We start from the raw sequence: 27,207 nt of genomic DNA, 5'->3' as shown, positions 1-27,207 counted from the left end.
GAAAGAGCCCTGTTTTAGCACTGCTGTGTTTTGCTTATTCAGAAGTATTGGTGCATGAAAGAGCATTCTCTCTCTCTCTCTCTCTCTCTCTCTCTCTCTCACACACACACACACACACACACACACACACTTTGTATGGTTGTAAATGAGTCTAACTTGGGGTCAGCAGCAATGTATATAGGGGTCTCCATTACACATTTTGGTATTCTATCAAAATATTTAAATATTTACACCCACTCCTTTCTGCACTCTTTCTGCCTCTGTTCCCTTTTGGACACTTCCTGGGTTGGGGACCCTTCGGCCCTCCAGATGTTGTTGAAATTCAGCTCACATCAGCTCCAACCAGCATGGCCAGTGGTGAGGGATGATGGAAGCTGGAGTCCTTCAACACCTGGAGTGTTGCAGGTTCCCCATCCCTGATCTAAAGCACGCTGTGTTTCCCATTCAGGTTGCCCCAACACGGTCTCCTTTGCCACTTCTGCTTGTCCTTTGGTTGCCAGCATTCCCTTGCCCCTTCTTGCTGAGGCATGTGGCCATTGATTGTGGCTATTTGTGATAGAAAGAGGCTCCCTAGGAAACTGACTGTACAAATTATTCCATCTTAAATTTTGTTTCTGCAGAGGCCCCCTTGGTAAATGGGTCAAATTTGTAAGCTGTAGAAGATCTTTATCTTTTTATTCTTTTGTCCGCAGCGTGAGAAGGCTGCTGTTCATCAGCTGGAGGAGGAATATGAATATCTTCTGGTAAGCTAAAGAGCAACTGAATTACCCGAAGGCCTTGTTATGTGTGCTTTGCCTTCTTAGCAGTGGAGCATCCTTTGAGTCAGGGATCCCACGAGGATGAAAAGTGCAGGTTCAGCCCAGTCATGGCGGAACTTGACCATTCTTCATTTTTATTTCAACAATGAATCCTTAATTATAAAGTTGCATCTAAAAACTTGTGGACAATACTTGCTGAAGTACCTCTGCATGGCAACTTACCCATGTCCATTACAGTTGTACCTTGGAAGCTGAACGGAATCCGTTCTGGAAGTCCATTTGACTTCCAAAATGTTCGTTAACCAAAGTGTGGCTTCTGATTGGCTGCAGGAAGCTCCTGCAGCCAATAGGAAGCCACCTCAGATGTTCAGCTCCCAAAAGAATGTTGGAAAACCGGAACACTCACTTCTGGGTTTCAGTCGTTCGGGAGACGATTTGTAAGGGAGCCAAGGCATTTGAGATCCAAGGTACGACTGCATTTGCATTTTTAAAAAATGTTGTCATGGAGCAGAATGCAGATTTCCCCTCTTTTTTTAAAAAAGTGCAAAGTATCCCCAGCCCAATTGGGGGCAAAAGAGCATTGGGTGTGTAGCCATTTGCTTTCCAGAGCTCTGTCTTGATCCCTCTGTTTTGTTCCACAGTTTTGTTTGCACAATAAGCTTTGATCCTTAACTCTGAAGCTCATTACTTTGATGTTTTGTAGAGATTCTCCTTTGAGAGAATGGATCAGTTGCGCCAGCTGCAAAACATCATCCAGGCCACTAGCAGAGAAATCATGTGGATCAATGACTGTGAGGAAGAGGAGCTTCTCTACGACTGGAGTGACAGGAACACCGATATTGCCCGGAAGCAGGAGGCCTTCTCTGTAAGTTACGCTAAGACATCTTTGTTCCAAGGTGGATAAATGGATCATTACCATAAATATAATAAATAAAATAAAATTTACCATGACTGTCTACCTTGTTACAGTTTCAGTCTTTTTAAAAAAGTGCATTTGCTGGCCTGGGGTTTTTAATTATCTTCGGTGTAATTCTCCTTGAGAGAGTTGTTCAGAAGGCAATTAATGAATCAGTGCTGATGATAATACTTTGTGTGGTAGGAAAAAGGTATGAAGGATCTTTTGGGTGCTTGATTCAGTAAGGCTGTTCTTGCTATCATATAGCACAAATTTAAGTCTGGAAGTTTTGCAGGCCTATACACGTTATGCCACGGTATAAATATGCTTGACTGTATTAGTCCCATTGAAATTAATGGGCTTGACTAGCTTCATTCAGTTACAAACCCACTAACCTTACTATATGCTGGTGATATGACCTTATATGCATTCAACGTTTACTGTCCTCCTTATTTTAAGGTTGGCCTTAATGCTTGTTCCTTTTCTTGTATACAGAAACGCATGAGCCAACTGGAAGTCAAGGAAAAAGAACTCAACAAGTTGAAGCAAGAATGTGACCAACTGGTGGTCAGCCAGCATCCTGCCTCAGACAAAATCGAGGTATATCTTAAACTTCCTACGTTCTTGCTCTGCTCTTTTTTCTGGAGGGCGAGATACAAAGGTTCCACAGAAGTGAAAGGTATTGCAAATCAGATCTTGAACCTTGACATTTTTGGTTGATCAACAAGAGTCAGTGTTAGAAACAATGCAGGACAATTTGCATGCTGATCATGCCACAGGTGTGACGATTCAAAGGCTGGTTGCTCTGGTTGTGTGAGTGACCGTTTTATAGCCCTGGTTTACAACTACGCTTAATGATGGGCCACTCTTGGTGTTTGAAGTGGAGGGCCAAGTTTTCCTGTCGGTTTTCCTTTAAGCAAGTCCAGTTCCTTTAAGCCAAGTCCTGTTTATCGTCTCTTCCTCACTCCAAAGCTGTTTTAGGAAGTTTTGAGAGGTTTTGTTGCTAGCTAGGTAAAAGAAATGAATGAATGGAGGATGAACTGTGATTTATTTACTCTTTAAATATATAGGCCTACATGGATACACTGCAAACTCAGTGGAGCTGGATTCTCCAGATCACCAAGTGCATTGATGTTCATCTCAAGGAGAATGCAGCATACTTTCAGGTGTGTGCAGTCATAACGGATATTAGAAGTTGAATCCCAAGCAACAGCATTTAAACTCTATGTTTGGTTGTATAATTTTTTGGGGGGAGGGGGGAGAGGATTCACAAACATGCAGTATCTTGCACTCCAACTATTAGTAAGTAAGAAACGGCAGATTGTGAGTTTAGCTTGTAGTAAGGAAGGCTTGCTAAATAAAGCATCTGAAATTGGATTGAAGGTACTAGGCTGTCTTTAGATTAGTTTCCTTCATTTATTCTTCATATATCCATGCTCTTGAAAGGGGATTGTATTCATATGTTCAAGTGCTGCATTTCCTATTAATGCCTGTTAGTCCAGTGTAGATTTTAAGAGTTTAGCATTACTAATCTCTTAAAAGTCTGTTGGATCCTACAAGACTAAAATCTCATTCAGGGTCCACTGTTATCATTATGTACAAAAAGTACACTTCACAACTTTAATTTATTTTACAACATTTGTGTTCTGGCTTTTTCTCCAAGGAGTTTAAGGCAACATAGAGGGTTCTCCCCACTTCATTTTATCCCCACAACAATCCTGTGAGTTAAATTAGACTAAGAGAAAGTGACTGGCCCAAAGTCACCCAGTGACCTTCATGACTGAGTAGGGATTTGAGTCCTGGTCTGTCAAGTGCTAGTACAACACTCTAACCACTATGCCCCACTAGTGTGATTTGATAAAGATAATCATATGTCTGTTTGTTTTTTATGCATAGTTTTTTGAGGAAGCCCAGTCAACTGAGAGCTATTTGAAGAATCTACAGGATTCCATCAGAAAGAAGTTCATCTGTGATAAGAATATGTCCCTGCAAGTTCTGTTGGAGCAGATCAAAGAGTTGGAGGTATGGTTGCCACTTTGTTTTGAGATCCCACAGTTTCTTTCAACTTCAGCAGGACTAAACCCATAAGGGCAGATTCCCTTGTATATGAAAGATACTGTTTTTGAAAGACAGGCGACATGAAAGCTCATTGTGGCTGTTTGAAGCCGTTGGGTGAGGAAAATGAGAGGTGTTAAGGAGAAGGTCTGGGGGAAATTGCAATTTCCAGGTTTTCTTGTCACGTTGATGCAATTAAAAATGAGCAGTCGCTGCTTTGGTCTATTTCACTGAGTATATTATGCTTCATATATTTGGGACTGCTGCAGCATTTTATGTACTCAAGCAGAACTTCAGGAACTTCAGATGGATTTTTTAGTTTTCTTTTCCTCTGTTATTGATTGCAGAACCTCTAATTTTAGAGTTTATAACTCTTAAGAGTTTATAGAACTCTAAAATATTAACTCTGATTTTCTCAAAATGTTACCACTGAAGTCTACCAAGATACTTGTCTTAAAATTGAAGAGAATCTGGATTTGACCGATAGCAAATGCAGGTCTGTGTTAGTGAATGCGGTTCCTTGTTTATAAGTATTTTTTGCCATGACAAACTTTCTCTGTCTTTCTAGAGTGAGCGAGAGAAAATTTTGGAATACAAGAGACAAGTGCAAAATTTGGTGAATAAGTCTAAGAAGATTGTTCAGCTAAAGCCACGGAACCCTGATTACAAGAGCAATAAGCCAATCATTCTCAAGGCTCTGTGTGACTACAAACAAGATCTGGTAAGAATCATGCTATTGATTAATTACTCAACTGTTGATTGTATATATTTTAGATTTATTGGCAATCCCATCCCAAGCACCTGAGGCAGGCTACTATGTATCTTCAGTTAAAATCTGCTTAAAACAGACCAAACGTATTGGATGATAAATAATCTGTTCTAGTTTCTTCTTTACTGCAGCTGCTAAGCAGGTGCTCAGGTAGAAATGTCTTCAAATGTTTCCAAAGATGCATGGAGTTGAACTCCATTCAAATCTATTGCTTGGTATAGCCCTCGTAGGACTATGTCATTCCTGAATGTTGGGGAAACTGCATGCTTGAATGAAGTATGATGTGTTCTAAGTGCTACAGAGAACACCCTGTGATTGACCCATCAAATGGTAGATTACGGTGTTCTGCATCACACCTCTGGGCACAGAGGGCAACCCCAGTGTATTGCAGTAGTTTAGCCTAACAATTTTTACATGAGGTTATTTTATGCATGTTAATAGGAATTCATGCCAGCTTCAATCCCGTACATCTTGGCCTCTGGGTATCCAAGCCTTTTTTATATGTGTATTCAGACCTATGACTAAAAGTTTTCTAGTCCTAGGGAGGATTCCAACAAATTGCAGCAACTGAAAACTACATAATAAGTATTTACGTTGTCCCAGTGTGTTAATGCCGACAATCGTTTTTTCCTGCCTTTTCCATAGAAAACCATGCGCAAAGGAGACGAGTGCATTTTGAAAGACAACAGCGAACGTAGCAAGTGGCATGTGACTGGGCCAGGAGGAGTCGATATGCTGGTGCCATCTGTCAGTCTCATTATCCCTCCCCCTAATCCATTAGCTGTGGATCTGGCGACCAAGTGAGTTATTCATAAAACCTGAAGCCATATTGCTTGGAAAAAAAGTGAGAGTTCTTCCCTGGCTTTTTATGTTGTGTATCTTTGATTGGGTCAGAAAAGGGCCCAGTTGCATATAACAGTGTGACTGGGTGGACTCTGTGCACCCATCTGTATATTATTTATGGAACTCAAGGCCAGCGAGCAAAAATTTAATTTTGTGTTTTGAGTGGGAAGTGCTGACTGTGGGCAAGTCTATAGGGAAAGGGGAACCTCTAGGTGTTGTGGGACTCCAACTCCCATCATTCCGGAGCATTTGCCATGTTGGCTGATGGGAATGAGCGTTCAAGAACATCTGGAGGACCAGAAGTTCTCCATCCCTGCTATAGAACATCAGTCTCCATTGTGTTGCAACAGGAAATCTTTCTAGAGAGTGGGCTTTCCCCATCCCTCAAGAGCCCATTTTGCAGCCTTTCTCCCAGATTCTAAGCAAAGCTAATTCTGACTGGAAACAAAAAAATTGGTTTAATTTAATTCAGATTCATTTTAATTTGTGGCTCTTTGATACAGATTAAATATGAATAGGGTTCTTTCATATTTATTTATGTATTCCTTGGGGTTAAATGAGGCCACATCATTAGCTGAATGTATCCAATATGGTATCCAACACACTTTAGCCCTGCAGTTTGGGAATCATTGCACAAGGAGCAGACTTCTAGCTCTCAATGTGCTGCATCGAAAAAAGTCCACATTTATATTGAAAACATTTGCGTTTTCCTATTTGGGGTTTTGAGCCCTTATCTGCTCAGGACGCTCGTCTTCTGGTTGACTAGGAGACAGACACTGATGTTGCTTTTCGAAGCTGAGTTAACATCATTCATTGCCCCTTAGGATTGAGCAATACTATGAGGCCATTATGGCTCTCTGGAATCAACTCTACATCAACATGAAAAGCCTGGTGTCTTGGCATTACTGCATGATTGACATTGAGAAGATAAAGGCTCTGACTATTGCTAAGGTGGGTGTTGAAATGACTTCTATAAAGTTTGACCAGGAGCTTTTTTCATAGTCTTTGCAAATGTGCGCTTTTTCTAACTTTTGAGCACATATATAAGAAGACTTGGGTATATGCATTCTAGACTTTACAGGGGCTGTCTGCCTTTTCTCAAGCTTTGTTTGTACTGATAACATGACTGGCAATTCTGCAGTCGACTCTTGCTTTTGCTGACCAAGATTCTCCCTGTTTCCTTTTATTGTCTCTTTCCATTGCAAGCAACCTTAGGCTCTTCATTCTAACGTAAACCTCTACGGTTAGCTCATTTTGTCATTGTTAATCCTACAAATATAAATAACTCTCCAGAATACCCCTCTCCTGTAGTCATCATTCTGGAGGATTGCATCAGCTTTCTTTGGCTGCTTTTCCTTAAATTGTTTCTTCCTGTTCATTTCAGCTGAAGACCATGCGCAGAGAAGATTACCAGAGAGTAATAGCTGACCTGGAGATTCATTACCAAGAATTCATCAGGAACAGCCAGGGCTCGGAGATGTTCGCAGATGAGGATAAGAGGAAAATCCAGACTCAGTTCTCCGATGCTCAGAAGCACTACCAAACATTGGTCATCCAGCTGCCAGGACAACACCAGCAGCGTCCGCAGCAACCAAATCAAGGTCAGCTTTCCACAAGAGTGGTAGTAACCACACCGTCTGTTGCAGGGTGTAGTCGTGCTTCACCTTGGAAGCTTGCACAACTTGTGACCCACTGAGCCAAATGCAGCCCACCAACCATGCATGCAATTCACCAAGGGTGCAGTCAATTGTGTGTCCCTCTTCCATGTCTGGGACTGCAGAAATACGGGAATGTCAAATACATGCTGGGCCAACAGATACTTGGTGAACTGCATTCAGCTTGACACATAGTAACTTGACAGACAATTAGTCCGTGGTGCCTGAGTTTGCTTGTTGTCCTCTTCCCTCCTCATCGCTTCTTCCTTTTGTGTCATGCCTTTTAGACTGAGGGCCGGGGCTGCCTTGTTCATTACTGAGTTTATGTAAGCTGCTCTGAGAGCTTCAAATCTAGCTCAGTTTGGTCTGTGCTGACAGGCAGAAATCCCAGGGTTTCTGAGACTGTTCTCCTCCAGCCTTACCTGGAGATGCCAGCGATTGAACCTGGGTTCTTTTGTACACAAAGCATGTAATTCACCACTGAACCATAGCTCTTCCCCATAGTTTGCTCATAGGTAGGCCTCCGCTTCACCAAAAGGCTCAGTGGGTATACTTAACCAAAAAATAGCGCACTTGAAGTCTGTGTGCAGGTAATTGGGTGCTGACCGCTATAGGCAAGCACATTTTAATCACCGAGAACAGCCTTTCTCAACCTGTGGGTCCCCAGATGTTGTTGAACTTTAATTCCCATCAACCCTAGCTAGCAAGGCCAGAGCTCAGGGATGATGGGAGTTGTAGTCCAACAACATCTGGGGACCCACAGGTTGAGAACTGCTGATCTGGAACATGGGTAGGCAAACTAAGGCCCGGGGCCGGATCCGACCCAATCGCCTTCTAAATCCGGCCCATGGATGGTCCAGGAATCAGCGTGTTTTTACATGAGTAGAATGTGTCCTTATATTTAAAATGCATCTCTGGGTTATTTGTGGGGCATAGGAATTTGTTCATTACCCCCAAAAAATATAGTCCTCCCCCCCCAAAGTCTGAGGGACAGTGGACCGGCCCCCTGCTGAAAAAGTTTGCTGACCCCGATCTAGAACCTCACCTGGCACATGCCCAATCGCTTGCATGTTCTTTTGCCAGGTGATGGGGCAGGAGAAATGAAGGCAGACTTATTCAGCAGTGCGTACAAGTTGTTCCCTATCCACAGCACATTGTTTGCCATGACGTCACAGCACCTCGATTCACAGGGGTTAATTTTTCCAAAAACCGAAAACTGACCCACTGGTTGTTTTCCCTTTTTTTCTTTTCTTTTTTTTTAAACCAGTTGTGACAACTGAAGTCACTCACCTGGGCTCATCCCAGCAAGTCCAGAATCAGAAGCAGGAGCTAGAGAAGCATGAAGCCTGGATGCTTATGGAACTCCAGAAGCTTCGTCGCCAGATCGAGAACTGTGAGCTCCGCATGGCGCAGAGAACCATCCTTCAGCCAGACCAAGGGGCCTCCCAGAATCTGTCCGTCAGAATCAACGAATTAGAGGTACGTGGTGATTTGCACCGGACAGGCGTAGCATGGTTGTGTGTGGTTCAGACTGAATGAAACTCTCCCAAATCCTCTTGATTCCCTCTTTTTCCACTCTTAATATTCTTAAGAAGCACCAGCAGTGCCAAGATGAATTGATACGACTAGTATAATAACACTGGTGGCATTTGTGGCCAATCTGTTGTGCAGTGAGGTCATGAGATGACGTCTATCTATGCTAGAGCAAGTATTACAGCAGCTACTAGGAGAGAGACCATAGCTCAGTGGTAGAGAGCCAAGGATCAGCTAATATGTGACACGAGAGATCTGCCTGAGACCTGGAGGGCAGTTGCCCATCACTAGAAAATACTGAACTAGATGGACACAACATTATCACAATAAAATACCCATCAACTCCACTTGTTTATAAGCAGCGCAGCACATTTAATATCAGTCACTGAGAAGACCCTGCCCCTGTCAGTCTTAACAACTCTCTGGCAGACTTTTAAAAAATACGCATTTATCTCATCCAATCAGAATTTCTTAGCTTGCAAAGATGGCCATCTTTCACAGCTGGTGGATTTGGTCCCTGAACAGTATGTGTGTGCAGAGAGCTTGGAAGGATAGTAGGAAGCTTTTGGGGATTTGTACTAGAAGTTGCTTATTATGGGATTGCATACCAAAGAGAAAAGTGTCTGAACATCTCTTTCAGTCCTTTTATTTTCTTAAACATGAAGCACATGTTCTGTGGGGCAAGATAGATGATACATCAATTGCAGGTTGTTAATGTGATCTTAAGAAGTGTGTGAGAATAAATAACATCTCTCTCTCTCTCTCTCTCTCTCTCTCTCTCTCTCTCTCTCTCTCTCAGGGTATACAAAATGATTCTCAGGCAATAGCAGTCGCTCTCAATGGACAGAAAGATTATCTCCCCAGGTTTAGAGGCTCTGAAAAGTATCTCTATTTGCAGTCTGAAATAAGTACCTTGTTTCAGAAACTGGAAAATATTAATGGGGTCTCTGCTGGTTATTTGGACAGGTAAGGAAACAGACAAGCATGGTCATCCATATTATAGGTGTGCTTTGCTGCTGTTATTTTTTAGTGATTAGTGCTTTTATTTAATCAGCTGCATGTTTTAAGGATTTAAATCCAAAATACACCCGTAACTGTTAATATTTTAAACTAAGGTAACTCTAACCAAGGCGGTCCAACTTCTTCAGCAAAATAAGCTGTGCAAAGCAGCGTCATTTATGCAGATGCCTAGTTTTCTATACTGTTGTTGACATCCAACCATCTTGAGAGACGATGGGAAAGTGTGCCATCGGGGGTGAAGTCAAACCGTAACGCCTGCTGTAGTTGTGGAGACTGATAGGAGAGAGACATGTTTTATTGCACTTGGGGCAGATGAAGGCGTCCAGTTTCGTTTTCTATACATATTACTCAGTTTGCATGTGGAACAGTTTGTGTGCGGGCTCAAATTTCCTTAGAATCGACTGGCGACCAAAACCAACTTCATAGAGCAATGCTATGCCTATTACTCAGAAATAAGTTCTGCTGTGTCCAGTGGCACTTACTCCCGAGCAATGAGGGGTGGAGAGAAAAGAGACTGAAAGCAAACGATCTTTTCCCAACCCTGCATATGACTTTCTGATGGCATTGTTTTGCTATAGCTTGAATGCGCTGAGGTCCCTGCTCCAGGCAATTCTCCAAACAGAAGATGTGATCCGAGTGTTCGAAGTCAGACTTACAGAAGAGGATACTCTTTCTTTGGACCCAGATAAAGTGGAAGCTTATCGAGCCTGCCTGAAGGTAAGAGAGAGGGTTTTATGTATATATTGGAGATTGAGCCATGAATTGGTTACTCACAATGTCTTAAAGACTTTGTGCTGTTTTTAAATATGGGGGGGGGGAAGCTTAATGTTATAATACATTTGTATATTACGATTTATAATTTGGTCTTCTTCCATAAATTAACACATTCTATTTCCTATGAAAAAATAATCCAGTTGCTAGATAAATATTGCTAGATATGTTAAATTTGATCATATGCAACCTATTCTGCCCTTTCTTGCAGCTGTCTGGATTACGTTGTGATTGTGTTTACTTTCTGGTGAGATCTGAAGATAGATTATTCTGTTGCTTATTTTTTTCCAGAAAATGAAAGGAGACCTTAGTATGAAGAAGTCGCTGCTTAGTACCTTGGAGGCAGAGCTGCAGAGGGCTCACCAGGTCCACTCGCAGTCTTGCCAGGCGTATCCTCTCCACGATTTAGATTTTGGAAAGTTCACTGAAAAAGTCGGGCACCTCACAGACCGTTGGCAAAGGGTGGATAAGCAGATCGATGACAGGTTTGTTTGTGATTTCTAAAGAGTAAATTTCAAATCAGGTGTTCAGTAAGCTGTAGACCTCGTTTACACATCAATGCTAACCATAGTTAATAGTTAAAGCTGAGGCATCTTGCAAAAATAATAATTTAAAACTTGACTTTCTAGTTCCTGTAATAGTTAAAGGCACCAGGGAGATCAGCTGAGCCTTGAGAGTGGTTTGCATTTTTGCTGCTCTAGATTCATAACTCTCTAGCTTTGGGGCTGTGCCAGCTCTTTAGCCATAGTTAAGGAGGTCCAGGTTAACATTAGGTATGGTTTGTAAACCAGCCACAGACCTTGGTTGATGAGTGACTTTTCACCATACTTAATAAGCCAAAGTTAAGCTGCTGGGCTGGGTTCATACATAACGCCAAGTCATTTCCAGACTGAACTGATGAGTGTTTGACTTAAGATCGTGGTAGCTGAAAACGTCCTTCCCTAGGAAACTACAGCTATTTCTATGAAGATTACAGTTTATATGTTATGTTTAGAATGGAATGTCACACAGAATGTTGGAGGACCTTCCCTGACCTTCCAGCAACTGAGTTGCCACTGTTTACGGGAAAGGAGAGGGGTTGAGGTAGCATGCAGGTCAGTGTGGAACAAACACACTGGCAGGAGCGCTGGATTGGCTCTGCCAGTGTGTTTGCACAATTCTGACCTCCCTGCAACTTCACCCTTCACATTCTCCCTCCCGGTAAGCAACAGCAATTCAGCTGGTGGGAGGTCAGCTGAGTGCCATTGCTTCACTGAGCTATCCACTACTGGCTGGTGGCTTTTAAAGCACAAGGCTTTTATGTTGCCATATGTTAATCTATATTGCAGCTGTTGCATGGTATGCAGATATTGCATGATACGTACATTAACTTGGGGCTTTTTGAAGTAGCAAAGCGGATCTCTTTCTGTTCTTAGGAAGAGGCCGTGGCTCGGCGGAGGCCATATGCTTTGTGTATTGGTCCTAGGATTAATTCTGCTTGCAAAGACCTCTATCTCACATCTGGAAGATTGCGTTTAATCATAGTGGGCAGCACTGGGCTGCATAGGCTAGTGGTGTGAATTAAGGCAGCTTCATGTGTTGCTACTTTGTCTTACAGGACCTGGGATTTAGAAAAGCAGGTGAAGCAGCTGAAAACCTATCGGGATCTTTACCAGGCTCTGAATAAATGGATTTGTGATGCCAGGCGCCGGCAGGAAACTATTGAAGCCATGAAGTTGGGAGATGTTAGCACCGTCATGAGATATCTGCAGGAGCAAAAGGTATTGTCTTGCATTCAGTGTTGCAAAGTGTTTTCCCTAAGTAATTTGGCTGATGTGAAACCAACTTAGATTCGGCGAAGTATTAGGAGTTTGTGTCAGAACCCCTGCTAATGCAATAATGATTAAGGGTGCAAGTTATGAGCTTGATGTCCTGATTTCAAATCCCATCTCAGCTAAGCTTGCTTTATACATCTTTGTCACCACAATTGTCTCTTGGGATCACCATGAGAGATATAGTATCATCAGTGGAGTGATTGACAAGTGTTGCCATTCTCCTGAACCAAAAGAAGACTTGACAGCTAGAAATCTGATAAAATTAATATTGTGGGGTTGTTTTTTTTGCAGAACTTACATGCTGAAATCACAAGCAAACGAGACAGAGTGGAAGATGTGATGAAGAATGCAGAGGTGTGCTCAGCTGCAATCAAGGTACTGTTATTTTTGAACATTCCCCTAAGAATATATCTTTTCCTACAAGAGCTTAATCCTGCAAGGCTCCCCTCTCTCTTCTTAATTCTAGACTAAATGCTTCTCACCCCTCACACACTCACATTTCTCAGCACCATAGGCTTAGTTACTGGGCAAACCAAAGTTTACAAGATACAGATTCACTGACAGCCTCTGTATTTCTGGAAGTGTATCCATGGTAGTCTGGCTGGTCCAAAACTTCCAGGGCAAATTTGGAAAATCACAAATACTGACAACAATCTGAGGTGGCTACGCCAAGGGAAAGAAAATATGCACAGGATTATCTTGTGATTTTGTTTTTATTTTTGTGTTTCTAGTAGTTCTGTTCAGATTGCTGTACTGAGCATACTTCTAGAAAGCATTTGAAATAGAAAAAATCAGTGGGTCTTATTCCCAAATCATTCTGTCATACTCCCTGTCTGGGTTAATCATGGGGCTGATTTTTGGAAGTTTAAGACATGTTATTTAAACTCCATTGATCTGCTTGTACAATAAATCCTTTTCTGTTGCCTTTCATTCAGAGATTTTTTAATGCAAGTTGTGGGGAAAAGTTTCTCTATCTTTCCACCATGTCTGGTTTTAAATGCTTTTCTTATTATTTTTTTAGCAACTACTTTCTCTTCCAACCCTCTACTGTACTGATTCTTAAAATCAGGATTTGGGGTTTTATTTATTATCTGTCTGTCTAAAACACACTCTTCATTACAAGTGTAGTTCCAGAGCAGCTTGCAAATTTAATACATCACACAGGGACTAAAAACAAGGGAGATATTTACGACCAGCCAGCTAAAATAAACATCAACACTGGCACCAAAATTCCACCAGAAACCTGGGCAGATAACCAGGTCTTCAGCTGATGTCAAAAGGTTGAAAGAGTAGGTTATTGCCTCCCTGCAGTCTGAAAATCCAGGTCAGGAGGCATATGGTGGCTGTCTTTACAAAATGAATTGTGTTTTCTTCTCCTTCTGCAGGATTACGAACTACAGGCTGCAGCTTATTGCTCAGGACTGGAGACTTTGCTGAACATTCCCATTAAGCGCAGCATGGTCCAGTCTCCTTCGGGGCTAATTCTGAAAGAGGTAAGTGACAATAAAGTACATTTTCATGATAATTTTGCACTAGCTAAAGTCATCCAAGGCTACAAAACATCCGAAAAGGGAACCACTGCAGACCAGGAAAAGTTGGAAATTCAACAGGTGCAGGAAACAGGTTCATTGACGCCAACGTTATTAAGCATAATGTATTTCAAGCAAATCAGAATCAGAAATTAAAGAATTAAAAGAATCAGAAATTGCTTGCATCTCTTGTAATTTCTTTAGGTACTCAAAAGGAGCTACTAACTCCTATTATGGTAATGTATCTTTTTGTCAATGCGGGTGGCTCTGTGGGTTAAACCACAGAGCCTAGGGCTTGCCGATCAGAAGGTCGGTGGTTCGAATCCCCGCGACGGGGTGAGCTCCCTTTGCTCGGTCCCTGCTCCTACCAACCTAGCAGTTCGAAAGCATGCCAGTGCAAGTAGATAAATAGGTACCACTCCGGCGGGAAGGTAAATGGCATTTCCGTGCATTGCTGTGGTTTCACCAGAAGTGGCTTAGTCATGCTGGCCACATGACCCTGAAAAACTGCAGACAAGTGTTGGCTCCCTCGGCCAGTAAAGCGAAATGAGCGCCGCAACCCCAGAGTCGTTTGCAACTGGACTTAACTGTCAGGGGTCTTATACCTTTATATTTACGTCAGAGTCAATCTAGAATTAGGCTGAAATTTTATGTTAAAATAATAACAACACAAAACCTCAGGCCTGTTGATGCAGACGAAACATAGCGTTTGGGATAGGTTGACAATAGATTGCTTTTTCCCTCCCTCTCCACGCAGGCTGCCGAGATCCAGTCTCGTTACATTGAACTTCTTACAAAATCAGGAGACTATTACAAGTTTTTGAGTGAAATGTTAAAGAGCTTGGAAGATTTAAAGGTAATATCCCTCTTCATGTATTGTGAATTGTCCAGTTCCTGGGTTTTTTGTAAATATTTTTGATGCTGTTAATAATACCTTCATGCAATAATAAATAACATTCTAAGGCTACACTTCTACAATGGAAACCTAATTTTCTTGCTATACACGAGTCAGCTTTTTTAGTCTTAAATTTGAAGCGTGCATTCAGCAGATTCATACAATACAGCCTTTTGTGGACCAGACCAATTTAGACTGCAGATAGAGCCGATTCCTTGTTTGAACACTGTTTCCCGTAAAACAAATGCTGCTCCCTGCACATTAAAAAATGGGCATATTAGGAAGATTTTAGAGTAGGTTTCCTGGATATGTTAGTTGTTTAGATGCATGAGGCTTTTTCCCCCCATGAGGCATCCTTCAAGAAAGTGATGGGCTCATCTGCAGTTTGAAGTTGTAATAGCTTAGAATGAGCTACTATCAGATGATTTGTTGCCTGTGTAGATTGATTCCTAGCTATTCCTGTTACAGTACATGCAGGGTGGATAAAAAAAACAATGATTTAAAAAAAATGGAAAAAATTGGATTTTTAAAAAATTTTAATCAGATTTTTTTGATTTAAATTGGATTTTTAAAATAAAATGTTTTTTGAGGAAAAAATCTTTCTAAATATAGTTTTCTATTTAAGTTACATTATACGCCAAAGGCTATTCATCAGGAAATAAGGATTTGTTTTAAGTTTTTCATGAAACCTTCATCTGGTTGTAAATATTAAGATTATACCAGCAAGAATGAGTCTTTCTGTAAAAAAAATGATTTCAATCAAGTCTTACTGACTAGTGATTTAAGGCAAGTCTTATTGACTAGTGATTTAAATCAATTTGATTTAAATCAAATCCACCCTGAGTAGATGTGATTTTTCATTTTAGCTTCAGTCGTCACTCCCTCAAGTTCGGGACCCCTGAATTTGGTTTTGCACCAGCTTTACATGGGGCACAACCTGAATTTAAGCATGGCTTTGGATGCCCAGTCTTGGCCATTGAACACAAGAAGCAATAAAAACAGGATCCTGAGAATGTACAGAGTAATGTTCAGTTGCTGTTAAGGAACCAGTTTTCATTCACATATTGAGATTAGCGTGCAGGGCATCCAAGAGGGAGAATAGTATTTAGTGGCCGCTGTGAGCATTAGCGCCTTCCCCTCTTTTTCCTTTTTGTATAAATTGGCCTGTTTGTGGACACCTGGTTTCTGTACAGTTGTTTTCTATTTGGTCCAATATTGGTTCCGACATGATATGTGATCAACAAGTTTCTTTATTTCAAAAAACATTTTATATCACGCCTTTAAAAATGTTTTCCTAGGCTAACAAATGTGTAAAAACCAGAAAATGAACCCCAGAGCTCTGGTTTAAGTCTGCTTTCAGAGCTTGACATAGAGTAGCATATATTCCTCGAGATCCAGTGTTTTCTGGTGCATTAGGACTTCTGCACTGAAAACCATGACATATTAAAAAGGCCTCGTTGAGAATGTCAAGAGTCTTGTCCATTATGGTTAACAAGAGAATGTGAAGTATTAAAAATAAAATAAAACAACCAAACAGCGAAAGGGCATTTTATTAAAATTAGCTGTGGAGTGGTGATTTTTTGGGGTGTGTGTGTGTGAATGAGTAGCATGCTGTTGGTCAAAAATGGTTACAATAGGTAATTTTTATCTTTCATGCTTTCTGAATCTGCAGATGAAAAGCACCAAAATAGAACTATTGGAAGAAGAGCTGAGACTAGCCAGAGATGCCAATTCCGATAACAGCAATAAGCACAAATTCCTGGAGCAAAACCTACAGAAGTACCAGTTGGAAATTTCCCAGCTGAAGGCCAAACTGATGGGTTTGGAAGAGATGAAGAGGCAAGCAGAGCTGGATGGTGGCTCTGCCAAACAAAACTTGGACAAGTGCTATGCTCAAATAAAAGATCTGAATGACAGAATAACAAGGCTGACTTATGAGATTGAAGATGAGAAGAGGAAAAGGAAGCTATTGGAGGACAGATATGACCAGCAGAAGACTGACTTTGACCAACTGCAGAAGACAAGGCAGAATGAGAAAGAAAGCCTTGGTTGGCAAAAGATAGAATCTGAGAAAGTCATCAAGGAGAAGGAGTACGAGATAGAAAGGTTAAGGGTGCTTCTCCAGGACGAGGGGAATCGGAAGAGAGAATATGAGAATGAGCTGGCTAAGGTAAGAAACCAGTTTAATGAGGAGATGAGTAATATAAAGAACAAGTATGAAACAGAGATAAACATTAAGAAGACCACCATCCACCAGATAGCATCCCAGAAAGAAGACGATGCCAAAAACCTCCGAGCCCAGATCGATAAGCTGCAGAGAGAGAACAGAGATCTGAAGGATGAAATCATCAGGCTCAATGACAGCATTTTGGATGCTACAGAGCAGCGGAGGAGAGCAGAAGAAAATATTCTTCAGCAAAAGGCTTGCGGCTCGGAGGTGGCTCAGCAGAAGCAGCAGATCGAGCTGGAGCTAAAACAGATCATTCATCTGCGCAACGAAGACAACGCGAGGTACAAGCAAGCGCTTGAAGATGCTGCTTTGACCATCCAGGACAAAACCAAGGAGCTTGAAAGAGTAAAGATTCAGCTGCAGGAAGAGGCTAAAAGCCGATGGGAACTTGAGAATGAATTGGCTAAGGTAAGGAACAGTTATGACGAGGAAATTATTAGTTTAAAGAACAAGTATGAGACTGAGATTAATATCACAAAGACCACAATAAATCAGGTGACACTGCAGAAGGACGAGGAATCCAGTAATTACCGAGCACAGCTCGACAATGTCGTGAGAGAAAATAGGAGCTTATGTGAGGAAATTAGGAGACTGAAGAACACTATAAGTCAGACATCGGAGAACCTTAGACAAGTGGAAGAAAATGCTCACCAGCAAAAAGCCATTGGCTCTGAGATCTCGCAAAAGAAGCAGCAGCTTGAGATTGAGTTAAAACAGACTGTCCAGAAATACTCCGAGGAGACCATGCGTTACAAGCAGTCTCTTGACGATGCTGGGAGGACAATTAAGGACAAAAACAAAGAGATTGAAAAGCTGAGAAAGTTGCTAGAAGCAGAAACAAACCAGAGGAAGTCTATGGAGGAGGAGAATATCCGATTGCAAAGAGTCCAGTACGATTTGGAGAAAGTAAACATCAATGCCACAGAGACCATCAGCAGGTTGAAAGTCCAAGAGCAGGAACTGGGACGGCTAAAAAGCGAATACGAGAGGCTTGCCCAGGACAAAAAAGGGAAAGATCAAGAAAGCACAAGGCTGCAGGGCACAATGAAAGAGCTGCAGCAGCAGAAACGCAAGCTGGAGGAGGAGCTAAGTAGGCAGACTAGAGCCATGGCGGAAGAAAGTGCCAAAAGGAAGGAAGTGGAAGCAGAGTTAGAATCTATGAGGAGGTCTTACAGAGAGCAATCTGTCAAGATCACAAACCTTACTCAGCAGATAGAGGAGGTCTCGATGGTCAAGAAAAGGAGTGAAGATGACTTGAAGCACCAGAGAGAGGTGCTAGATGGTCAGATGAGGGAAAAGCAGAGATACTTGGAAGAGATAAGGAAGTACACTTCAGAGATTGAAACCTTGCGCCGCCAGGTGGTCCAAGAGCAAGAGAATCTAAAGCAAGCTCATATGCGCAACGAGCACTTGCAAAAGGCTATTGAGGACAAGAGCAAAAGTCTCAATGAGTGCAAAATAGAAATCGAAAGACTTCAGTCTCTTACCGAGAACCTTACAAAAGAACACTTGATGTTAGAGGAAGAGCTGCGTAATGTGAGATTGGAGTATGATGATCTAAGAAGGGGCAGAAGTGAAGTGGATGAGGAAAAAAATGCCACAATTATTGAACTTAAGAGTCAACTACAAACAAGCAGCAAGCATACCCTGGAACTTCAGGGTCTGATAAATGGTTTACAGAAAGAAAGGGACAATTTGAGACAGGAAATTGAGAAATTCCAAAAGCAGGCTATGGAGGTATTCAAAAATATTTGATCACAACTTTACTGTCCCTCAAATAATTCAACACCAAATGAATTTCCAACCAATCATTGGACCCTAAATTTATGTATATTGATTTTAATTGATTCCTTTTAAAATTTGATATAAAAATTCCAACCGGCTTCTAAGTGCAGGTCTCTTACAGGCATTTGATTGGCCACTGTGAGAACAGGATACTGGACTAGATTGGCCATTGGCCTGATCCTGCAGGCTGTTCTTATGTTCTTAGCTGTAGGCCCAGATTTGGGTCGCTTCTAGACTAGTGCAAAGGAGATATAAATCTTACCTAGCATCTGCTTTTGTTACCTTTGGTGCTTTAAAAAAAAATCTTTGGGTGATATGTCATTCCAGTAGAATTTAGCATTTTTCCTGTGGAAAATTGGTCAACTCTTCATCATCCTTAGAAAGGAGCAGGACTTTGAAGACCAGGCCATATTTCCGAAACCTGTTCTTACAGAAGCTACCCCCTGAAGTTCGGTTACTCTTGACATCTCAACCCCCAAAGAGGGGTATACAATATGTTATTCATGAAGTTGCATATTGGAGCTTATCCTTATCTCCTTTGCTCTTCTCATTCTTTATTTTGCTGTAGGGTAGTATATGTATATACATAAATACATACATGTATACCTTAAAAAGTGTACATATGCAAAAGTGTATACATAGTTATACTGGTGTTGTATATTTGGTATACATTTTATTGCTGCTTATGTACCTGTATATTGTCTAAAATGCACATTATACATAATTATATATGTGTTTGTATGTATGTGTGCATGCTATACATGTCACTGCTTTCATTTCTTTCTTAAAAAAAAAAGAAAGAAATCTATGAGTCACAATCCTGCACAGAGAATAGCATACTTAAGCCTATTGACATTGCCTCAAGTGTGCTTTCTTCTGTGTTGGAGTCTGCCTATTTTGCCTAGTAGCTTGGGCTCATAATTTTCAAGTAAAATGATAGTTAGGTTTCCCTGTCTTTGTTTACTAGGAGCAACCCATCAAGCATTGCTACAGTTCAGCCTCAATTCATATCAATTCACTCATTGAAATGAATGGAGAGCCTACCTTAAGCAATGTTTGCTGAACTATATTGGTTTGCTAGTGCAAGATTGGTCCACAAGCAGTATTTTCCTCAGTGGGGTATCTGTTTGCTCTCATTGTCCCCTCACCACACCTGTAATTCACACGCACATTATTATCTATGTACTTTCATTCACTCAGATTCATCACATAAGATACGTGATGGAACTTTATCCATTAGTCTAGTTGTAGTCTCAAAATAAGCGCTTTTTTGAAAGAAGAAAAAGATTGTGGAATTAAGTAATTAGTTTTTTGGTTTTGTTGTTGTTTTTTGTTGTTGTTAATGTGGGTAAATCGGCTCCAGGTAAGATCAGTCTGGATTTGATGTCGTGATACATATGTTTTGTAAACAGAGCAAGATGAAGGTCCCCTTTCAATAGACACAAGATTTTATCAGAGGCAGTACTGAAGTGCAGGCATCCCAAAATACTTAGCTTCTGCTAAACTACTGTCAAAATTAAGACTGCATGTCGTATATATGTACAGGTGAGAAAGGGAAAATATTAAGCACTGACAGTACAATCCACCCCAAGCTAAGTATTTTTAATTCCTGTTGATTTCAAAGGGAAGAGATAGGATTGTGCTGTATGCACAAGGCTACAGTCCTATGCACGCTTGCCTGGGAGTAATCCCCATTTAATTCTGTGGATCTTACTTCTGAGTAGACGTGTAGGACTGCGCTGTTAAACACATGCTTAATCTTTCCACTGAAACTGGCAGGACCCCAGTTTGCTGGGTCATGCCCCAGACTCTCCTGTTATAATACTTTTTAGCCCATTTCTATCAGTGTACTATCCTGTATTAATAAAACAAATCCACAGCTGTATCCAAAACATCAGATTTATTACTCAGGGCCACAGTTACCCAGTACCCCTTACAGGATAGGTTGAAATATAGGGAATATAGGATGTTAAGAAGAGGCACTAATTTTCTCCTTGTTTATTTCTTTCTTTAAAAAAACCATAGACATCCCATAGGATCCAAGAATCCAAATCCCAGTATACTCATATTATGCAGGAACGAGAAGCGCTGCTGATAAAAATTAATGCCTTGGAACAAGACAAAGCAAGGTTGCTGAGGTTGGAGGAAGAGCTGAATCGGGCCAAAGGCACACTGGAGTCAGAATCCCGCTTGAAAATGCGGCTGGAGAATGAGAAGCAGCAAATCCTGAACGACTTAAATCAGTGGAAGAGCCAATATTCCCGGAAGGAAGAGACAATCAGGAAGATTGAGTCCGAGCGAGATAAGAGCGAGAGGGAGAAGAGTGCCTTGCTGATAGAAATTGAGAGGCTGCAGGCAGAGATGAAGAGAATCGAAGAAAGGTACCGCAGTCGCTTGGAAGAGACAAGCAGAAAGAGCCAGTCGGAGATGGAGGCTGAGCGCCTGAGGTTGCAAAGGGAAATTGAGAAACTGAAGCAGCGCCCATATGTGGCCAACAGAGTCACCCAGACAGAAGATGACTTTGCCATTGACCCTTCCAAATTACTCTTCAATGGCCTGCGGAAAAAAATAACTGCTGTCCAGCTATACGAATGCCAGCTGATAGACAAGTCCACCCTAGATAAGCTGCTGAGGGGGCAGAAATCCGTGGAGGAAGTTGCTGCTGATCTCGAACCCTATCTCAGAGGAGCTGGGGCTATAGCCGGGGCCTCTCTTAGCCCTAAGGACAAGTATTCCCTGGTGGAGGCTAAACGGAAGCAGCTTCTCAGCCCAGAGAACACCGTCTTCCTTTTGGAAGCCCAGGCAGCCACCGGAGGTGTGATTGACCCCCACCGCAACGAACTTCTCAGTGTGGACAGTGCAGTTGCTAGAGACCTGATTGATTTTGATGACCGGGAGCAAATCTACACCGCTGAAAAGGCTATCACCGGATTTAAAGATCCCTTCTCAGGGAAAACCGTGCCTGTGGCACAAGCCATCGGTAAACAGCTTATCGACAGGGAGACCGGGATACGTCTCCTTGAAGCTCAGCTGGCTGCGGGAGGAATCGTTGACCCCATCAACAGTGTGTTCTTGCCGAAAGACATCGCTTTAGCTCGTGGGCTGATTGATCGAGACCTGGTCAGATCCTTGAACCAACCTCAGAGTTTAAATAACTTAATTGACCCGATCACCAAGAAGGCCATAAGTTACACGAAGCTGAGGGCGAAATGCAGAATCGAACCACACACTGGTTTGCTCCTCCTTCCCGTGCAGAAGAGAAGCATGTCATTCCAAGGCATCAGGAAGCCCATTGACATTTCTGAGTTAGTAGACTCTGGCATCATTCGGGAGTCGACGGCAAATGATCTGGAAAGTGGAGTAATCACGGTTGAAGAAGTCAGCGACCGAATCAAAGATTTCCTCCAGGGCTCCAGCTGCATAGCTGGCATTTATAATGAGGCCACCAGAGAGAAGCTTGGCATTTACCAGGCCATGAAAATAGGTTTGGTTAGACCAGGAACAGCTCTTGAGCTTCTGGAAGCCCAGGCAGCCACTGGATTTGTTGTGGACCCTGTGAACAATTCACGACACACGGTGGAAGAAGCTTACAAAAGAGGCCTAGTTGGAATAGAATTTAAAGAAAAACTCCTGTCTGCTGAAAGAGCAGTCACTGGGTACAAAGATCCAGAAACGGGAAACATCATCTCCTTGTTCCAAGCAATGAACAAGGAACTCATTGAGAGAGGCCACGGGATTCGTCTGTTGGAGGCCCAGATAGCCACTGGTGGGATCATCGACCCGAAGGAAAGTCATCGGTTGCCAGTCGGCACGGCATACCAACGTGGCTACTTCGACAAAGAGCTGAATAACATTCTCTCTGATCCCAGTGATGATACCAAAGGCTTTTTTGACCCCAACACAGAAGAAAACCTGACCTACTTGCAGTTGAAAGAAAGGTGCATAGTCGATGAAGGAAGTGGGCTCTGTCTCCTGCCCCTGAGAGAGAAGAAGAAAGTGGTGCAGACTTCACAAAAAAACACCCTCAGGAAGCGCAGGGTCGTCATCGTAGATCCAGACACAAATAAGGAAATGTCCGTCCAGGAAGCATACAATAAAGGCCTCATAGACTATGACACTTACCTGGAGCTTTCTGACCAGGAATGCGAATGGGAAGAAATCACTATAACAGGTTCAGATGGGAGCACAAGAGTAGTGCTTGTTGACAGGAAAACGGGCCACCAGTATGACATCCAGGACACCATTGACAAAGGCCTTGTGGACAAGAAATTTTTTGAGCAATACCGTTCCGGGTCATTAAGCCTCACTCAGTTTGCAGACATGATTGCTTGCAGGAATGGCGGTGATGAAGTTTTCAGACACGAGTCCACTCGTTCCCCTACGGTACTGAGTATCAAGAGTTCATCTATCAAGCTAAAGAGCAGTTCGGGCTCCGGCTCCGGCTCCTTTTCTGAGTCCCTCGAGGAAACGAGTCCAATCGCAGCCATATTTGACACAGAAAATTTGGAGAAGATCTCCATTTCAGAAGCCGTGCAACGGGGCATTGTTGACAGCATTACTGCCCAGCGTTTGCTGGAAGCGCAAGCTTGCACGGGAGGCATAATATGCCCTGTCACAGGCCAGCGGCTTTCCCTTCAGGAAGCGGTCGCCCAAGGCCTCATTGACCACGAGATGTCGACACGGCTGAAGCCAGCTCATAAAGCCTTCATAGGGTTTGAAGGCATCAAGGGCCGAAACAGAATGTCAGCCGCAGAGGCTGTGAAGGAAAAGTGGCTTCCTTACGAGGCTGGCCAGCGCTTCCTTGAGTTTCAGTTTATCACCGGAGGTCTCATTGACCCCGAAGTCCGTGGGAGAATAAGTACCGAAGAAGCCATTAGAAAAGGGCTGATTGATGGCCGGACAGCCCAGAGGTTACAAGACACCAGCAACTATGGGAAGATTTTGACCTGTCCCAAAACAAAGCTGAAAATCTCCTTCAGAGATGCAATGAATCGTTCGATGGTGGAAGACATAACTGGGCTCCGGTTACTGGAAGCTTCTTCGGTTTCATCCAAAGGCATCTCCAGCCCATACAATGTCTCTTCGGCACCAGGCTCGCGCAGTGGATCCCGCAGTGGATCCCGCTCAGGCTCGCGCAGTGGATCGAGGAGAGGAAGCTTTGATGCAAACACAAATGCCTCGTATTCTTATTCCTATACAACCGTCAGCAGCTCGCTTGGGCGCTAGTCATTAGCTAGCTAGCCTATCTGAATTTAGCACGGGAAGCATCTGCTGGGATCTGTATTCCTTCTTTGTTTTAACAAACAGAAAGAACTGGTTGTTGGTGATATTTAGCACTTGCTTGGGTGAAATAGTTAAGCTGCAGAATAGAAGCCAAACCCAAATGCCAATAAAATAAATCTTTCTGGATGGGATGCTGTGCTTCTCCATACATGTATATATATATACAACTCACTTGCATGTGTGCATGCTTTCTCAATGTCTTGGGTGCAGACTTCTCATAGTAAATGGAGGAGGCAAGTTCTCTCTCTGATGTTGGTGTGCAAGCATCTTTTCTCATGTATTTAGCATTTGCTTTTGTTCCCTTCAAATAGTCATGCATGGCCACAAACTATTATCCCAGGCTTCATATTGTTTTTTATCAGTGTTGATGTTTTTAAAGCCACTTTTTTATCAATGTGGATGTTGCACTGCACAACGGTGATGGTCTGAAAATCCTCTCCAACAAATGTTATACCCAATTGTGCTATGCTATATTCTCATTTGGTCACACTGCTTTTATTAGGGCAGATTTATTAGAATGTGCCTTTTCTTTTGCTGTGGCCAAACATTTCTATTCATTTTTTGCTTGCTTGTAACCCGGGTAATACCATGCAGGCCCATCTGTGTAACATTTACTATTCTGGCAATAAAAAAAAAAAAATTAACCACCTTTGATTCCTTTGTGGTAAATATCTTGACATTAAGTGTTTGTTTTGCGTGCATTCTTGGCAGTGGCTAAACTAGCTGCAGTAGTCGACTGCAGTGGAGGTTCCCTTAGTCTCACATTTAACAGCTGCTTCAGATCTCAATTGTAAATATCTGTGGTTGTCAAGGAGGCTAGGCATTAGACTTGCACTTTAAATTCATGGTGGGAATATGATCACTAGAAACCATGGAAGTGGATGGGAAGCCATTGCCAAGTACATTCCAAATTGCTTCTGGTTTCCTATCGGAAGTAACTGGTGAGCAGTTTTCTAGATCTACACCTCCATTGCTAAATGCTGAAGTACAGATGTGGAGAACTGCATCCATTCATTTAAAACTTACTTGATCATAGGGACATAGGAAGCTGCCTTATATCAGACCAGAGTATGTGTTCTATCTAACCCAATACTGACTGCTCTGACTGGCTCAAGTGTCTTTTCCATCACCAGAGTCTTAGGCAGAGGTCTTCTCCATTACCTACCATCTGATACTTCAAAAACAAGGGATTTGAATCTGGGACCTGCTACATCATATGCTCTACACCTGAGCTATGGTATCTCTCTTAGCTCTCTTCTGTGGCAAACCATCAGTGAGTTTAGCATGGGAACAAATTTCTTTTCTCTCGGAAAAGCAAGACACGGGTGGCTTATGTCGTAGCCACCATTTAAAGCATCCTTTACGTATCCATCTATTGCAAGAACCTCTACTCAAAAAACAGCGTTGCTGGAAAGAGCAGGGGAACAAAGCACAGGAACCCTTGTTAGCGTGGCTGTTTTATAGTGGTTGCTTATCTATACCTGATGGGGATACACCTGTGATTTGGGGAGACAGCACACTTTGACAATACGCAAGTTAGACAAGGATGCATATAGTAGAAATTAGGGAAAGGAGGACACTTGCCATTTTTACTTGCAAATTATCATAATCTCATGTTGCAGTGTTCCAACACATGTCAGCAGAATCTTCCAACTGAATGTTCTATAAATAGGCAACCCCTTTACTAAGCCAGGATGAGAGGGTGGGTGCCATAGTCTTCTCACAGTCCAGAAACACCCGGGGGACCACTATATCCAGGGGAACCTAGTGGAATAGCCAATTTTGGAGCAGCCAAATTGCAGAATAGCCAAGAAATCCTGGATGAAGAAACAGAAATTAACAGGGTCATCCTTCCTGCTACCTGGTTTCTGAGTGCGAAGTTGAAAGAATATTCAGCCATTTATTTACATTAGTAAAATATGGCATATACAATCATCCTTGGCTCCTTTGGTAGGGTGGGATATAAATAAAACACAGTTATCTTAATTTTATCCTTGCAACAGCCTTGGAGGTTTGGGATGGAATGCCATCAGGCATTCGATTTATTACCTCAGTGAGAACTAACCTGTATTCTTGGCCACAATACGCCTTTGTGTAGAAACTGATGCACCTCTGTCCAGACTACGTACCCCAAGACAGACCTGCTACATATCAGCCAGTATACAAATATACAAAGGATGCTTTGGGAAACAATGGCCAAAATGGTTGGCTCAGCTGCCTGCAAAAAACAGCTGTGGTTAGGTCTGGTTGCTTTATTCTAAAGTGGATGCAGAGTTTCACAGAAGGTAGTTGAACATAATGGGGAAATGGAGTAGCACACTTAGACATTTGCCTCGTAAATTCTGGAATCTTACCAGGTCCAGGGAGGCCTGAACCTAGTTTTCTCCATTCACTTTTCTGCCCATTTCCTCCTAGATAGCAAAGCATATCACGCAAAGTTCCATGAGTTGAAATAGATGATTTAAATGGTTAAGTAAAAAGCTTTGGGGTCCTTACCTTTGTCTGCATCTGCCCCTTTAGCTCCAGGATGGCCAGTAAGTCCCACTAGTTCAGTCAATCAACACAGAGTTTTCCCTGTTTGCAGAGTAACTGCATTTATTTTTCCCCAAATATTAACCCAATGCAGCACGTCAGTGGTGCCTGTTCAGATGGCAATAATGAGAACTGCACTGTTAAAAAGAGTCTAAACTCAGTTATAAGGGTCTGCCTTATACTCTGCTAATGTCTGTGTGCACATCATTTGACAACTTCAGTATCAAGTGATAACTTACATGTGTGGATACAATGACATAGAGGTTTCATATCACATTGCCTTTAAAAAATATTCAGCTGCTTATGATCAAGACTAGAGATATCAAGTGAGATGCATGCATGCGTTTAGCCCAAGGGCTGCATTGTATCATGGGGACCACATGCCAGTGGTGGCTGGACAAAAACTGAGCACAGGACTCTCTTCATTTAGTGGGCTACATTCCAGCCAAGCAAACGAGCTTTCTTGAGTGCACACAACACATCTCTTCATCCAGACAAGCGAGGTCCATTATCACAGTTCAAGAACACATTCCAGCTACGCAACATTCAAGGAGGTTGTGCAATAGGACCAGCAAGAGTCTGTGGACTGCACAACTACACAAGCAGGCTGCTTACACTCTCAAGTGCCTTGCGCCGCCTGAATGAAAAAGAGAAGGGACGGACTGCAACTACACTGGTGGGAACCCGAAAGCATCTTTCTAGTTGTTGCCATCAAGGGTGAAGGGGTCCTCTTGATTATTCACTGGAAGCTATGCCCACATATTCAAACAGCAGCAGGGCTGTGCCTACAGCACCATCATCACAGCCTTCCTGTGTACAGCTCCATGCACAGAGGCCTCC

The 27,207-nt window shown here is 42.4% G+C and overlaps 1 protein-coding gene across 3 annotated transcripts in view; it reads left to right on the top strand.

The window, feature by feature from the left end:
- The window catches only part of DSP (desmoplakin), a 47,618-nt gene extending 23,136 nt beyond the window's left edge, over window positions 1–24,482 (top strand). Inside the window, exons 6-24 of one of the 3 annotated variants that reach the window (XM_083747105.1) lie at window positions 693–743; window positions 1,462–1,623; window positions 2,149–2,253; window positions 2,724–2,819; window positions 3,550–3,675; window positions 4,277–4,429; window positions 5,123–5,277; window positions 6,145–6,271; window positions 6,705–6,921; window positions 8,243–8,454; window positions 9,308–9,474; window positions 10,107–10,245; window positions 10,591–10,784; window positions 11,897–12,059; window positions 12,405–12,488; window positions 13,499–13,606; window positions 14,400–14,498; window positions 16,210–18,504; window positions 20,578–24,482. In XM_083747105.1, coding sequence (XP_083603231.1) covers window positions 693–743; window positions 1,462–1,623; window positions 2,149–2,253; window positions 2,724–2,819; window positions 3,550–3,675; window positions 4,277–4,429; window positions 5,123–5,277; window positions 6,145–6,271; window positions 6,705–6,921; window positions 8,243–8,454; window positions 9,308–9,474; window positions 10,107–10,245; window positions 10,591–10,784; window positions 11,897–12,059; window positions 12,405–12,488; window positions 13,499–13,606; window positions 14,400–14,498; window positions 16,210–18,504; window positions 20,578–23,778 — 7,854 coding nt within the window. In that variant the 3' untranslated portion in view covers window positions 23,779–24,482. The remainder of the gene's footprint in view (window positions 1–692; window positions 744–1,461; window positions 1,624–2,148; window positions 2,254–2,723; window positions 2,820–3,549; window positions 3,676–4,276; window positions 4,430–5,122; window positions 5,278–6,144; window positions 6,272–6,704; window positions 6,922–8,242; window positions 8,455–9,307; window positions 9,475–10,106; window positions 10,246–10,590; window positions 10,785–11,896; window positions 12,060–12,404; window positions 12,489–13,498; window positions 13,607–14,399; window positions 14,499–16,209; window positions 18,505–20,577) is intronic. The other 2 variants (XM_083747107.1, XM_083747106.1) reach the window with 2 other exon arrangements.
- Window positions 24,483–27,207: the final 2,725 nt, after the last annotated feature.

The sequence above is a fragment of the Podarcis gaigeae genome, assembly GCF_964106915.1.
Source record: "Podarcis gaigeae genome assembly, chromosome: 7".
Lineage (NCBI taxonomy): Eukaryota > Metazoa > Chordata > Lepidosauria > Squamata > Lacertidae > Podarcis > Podarcis gaigeae.
This window is presented reverse-complemented; position numbering and strand designations above follow the sequence as displayed.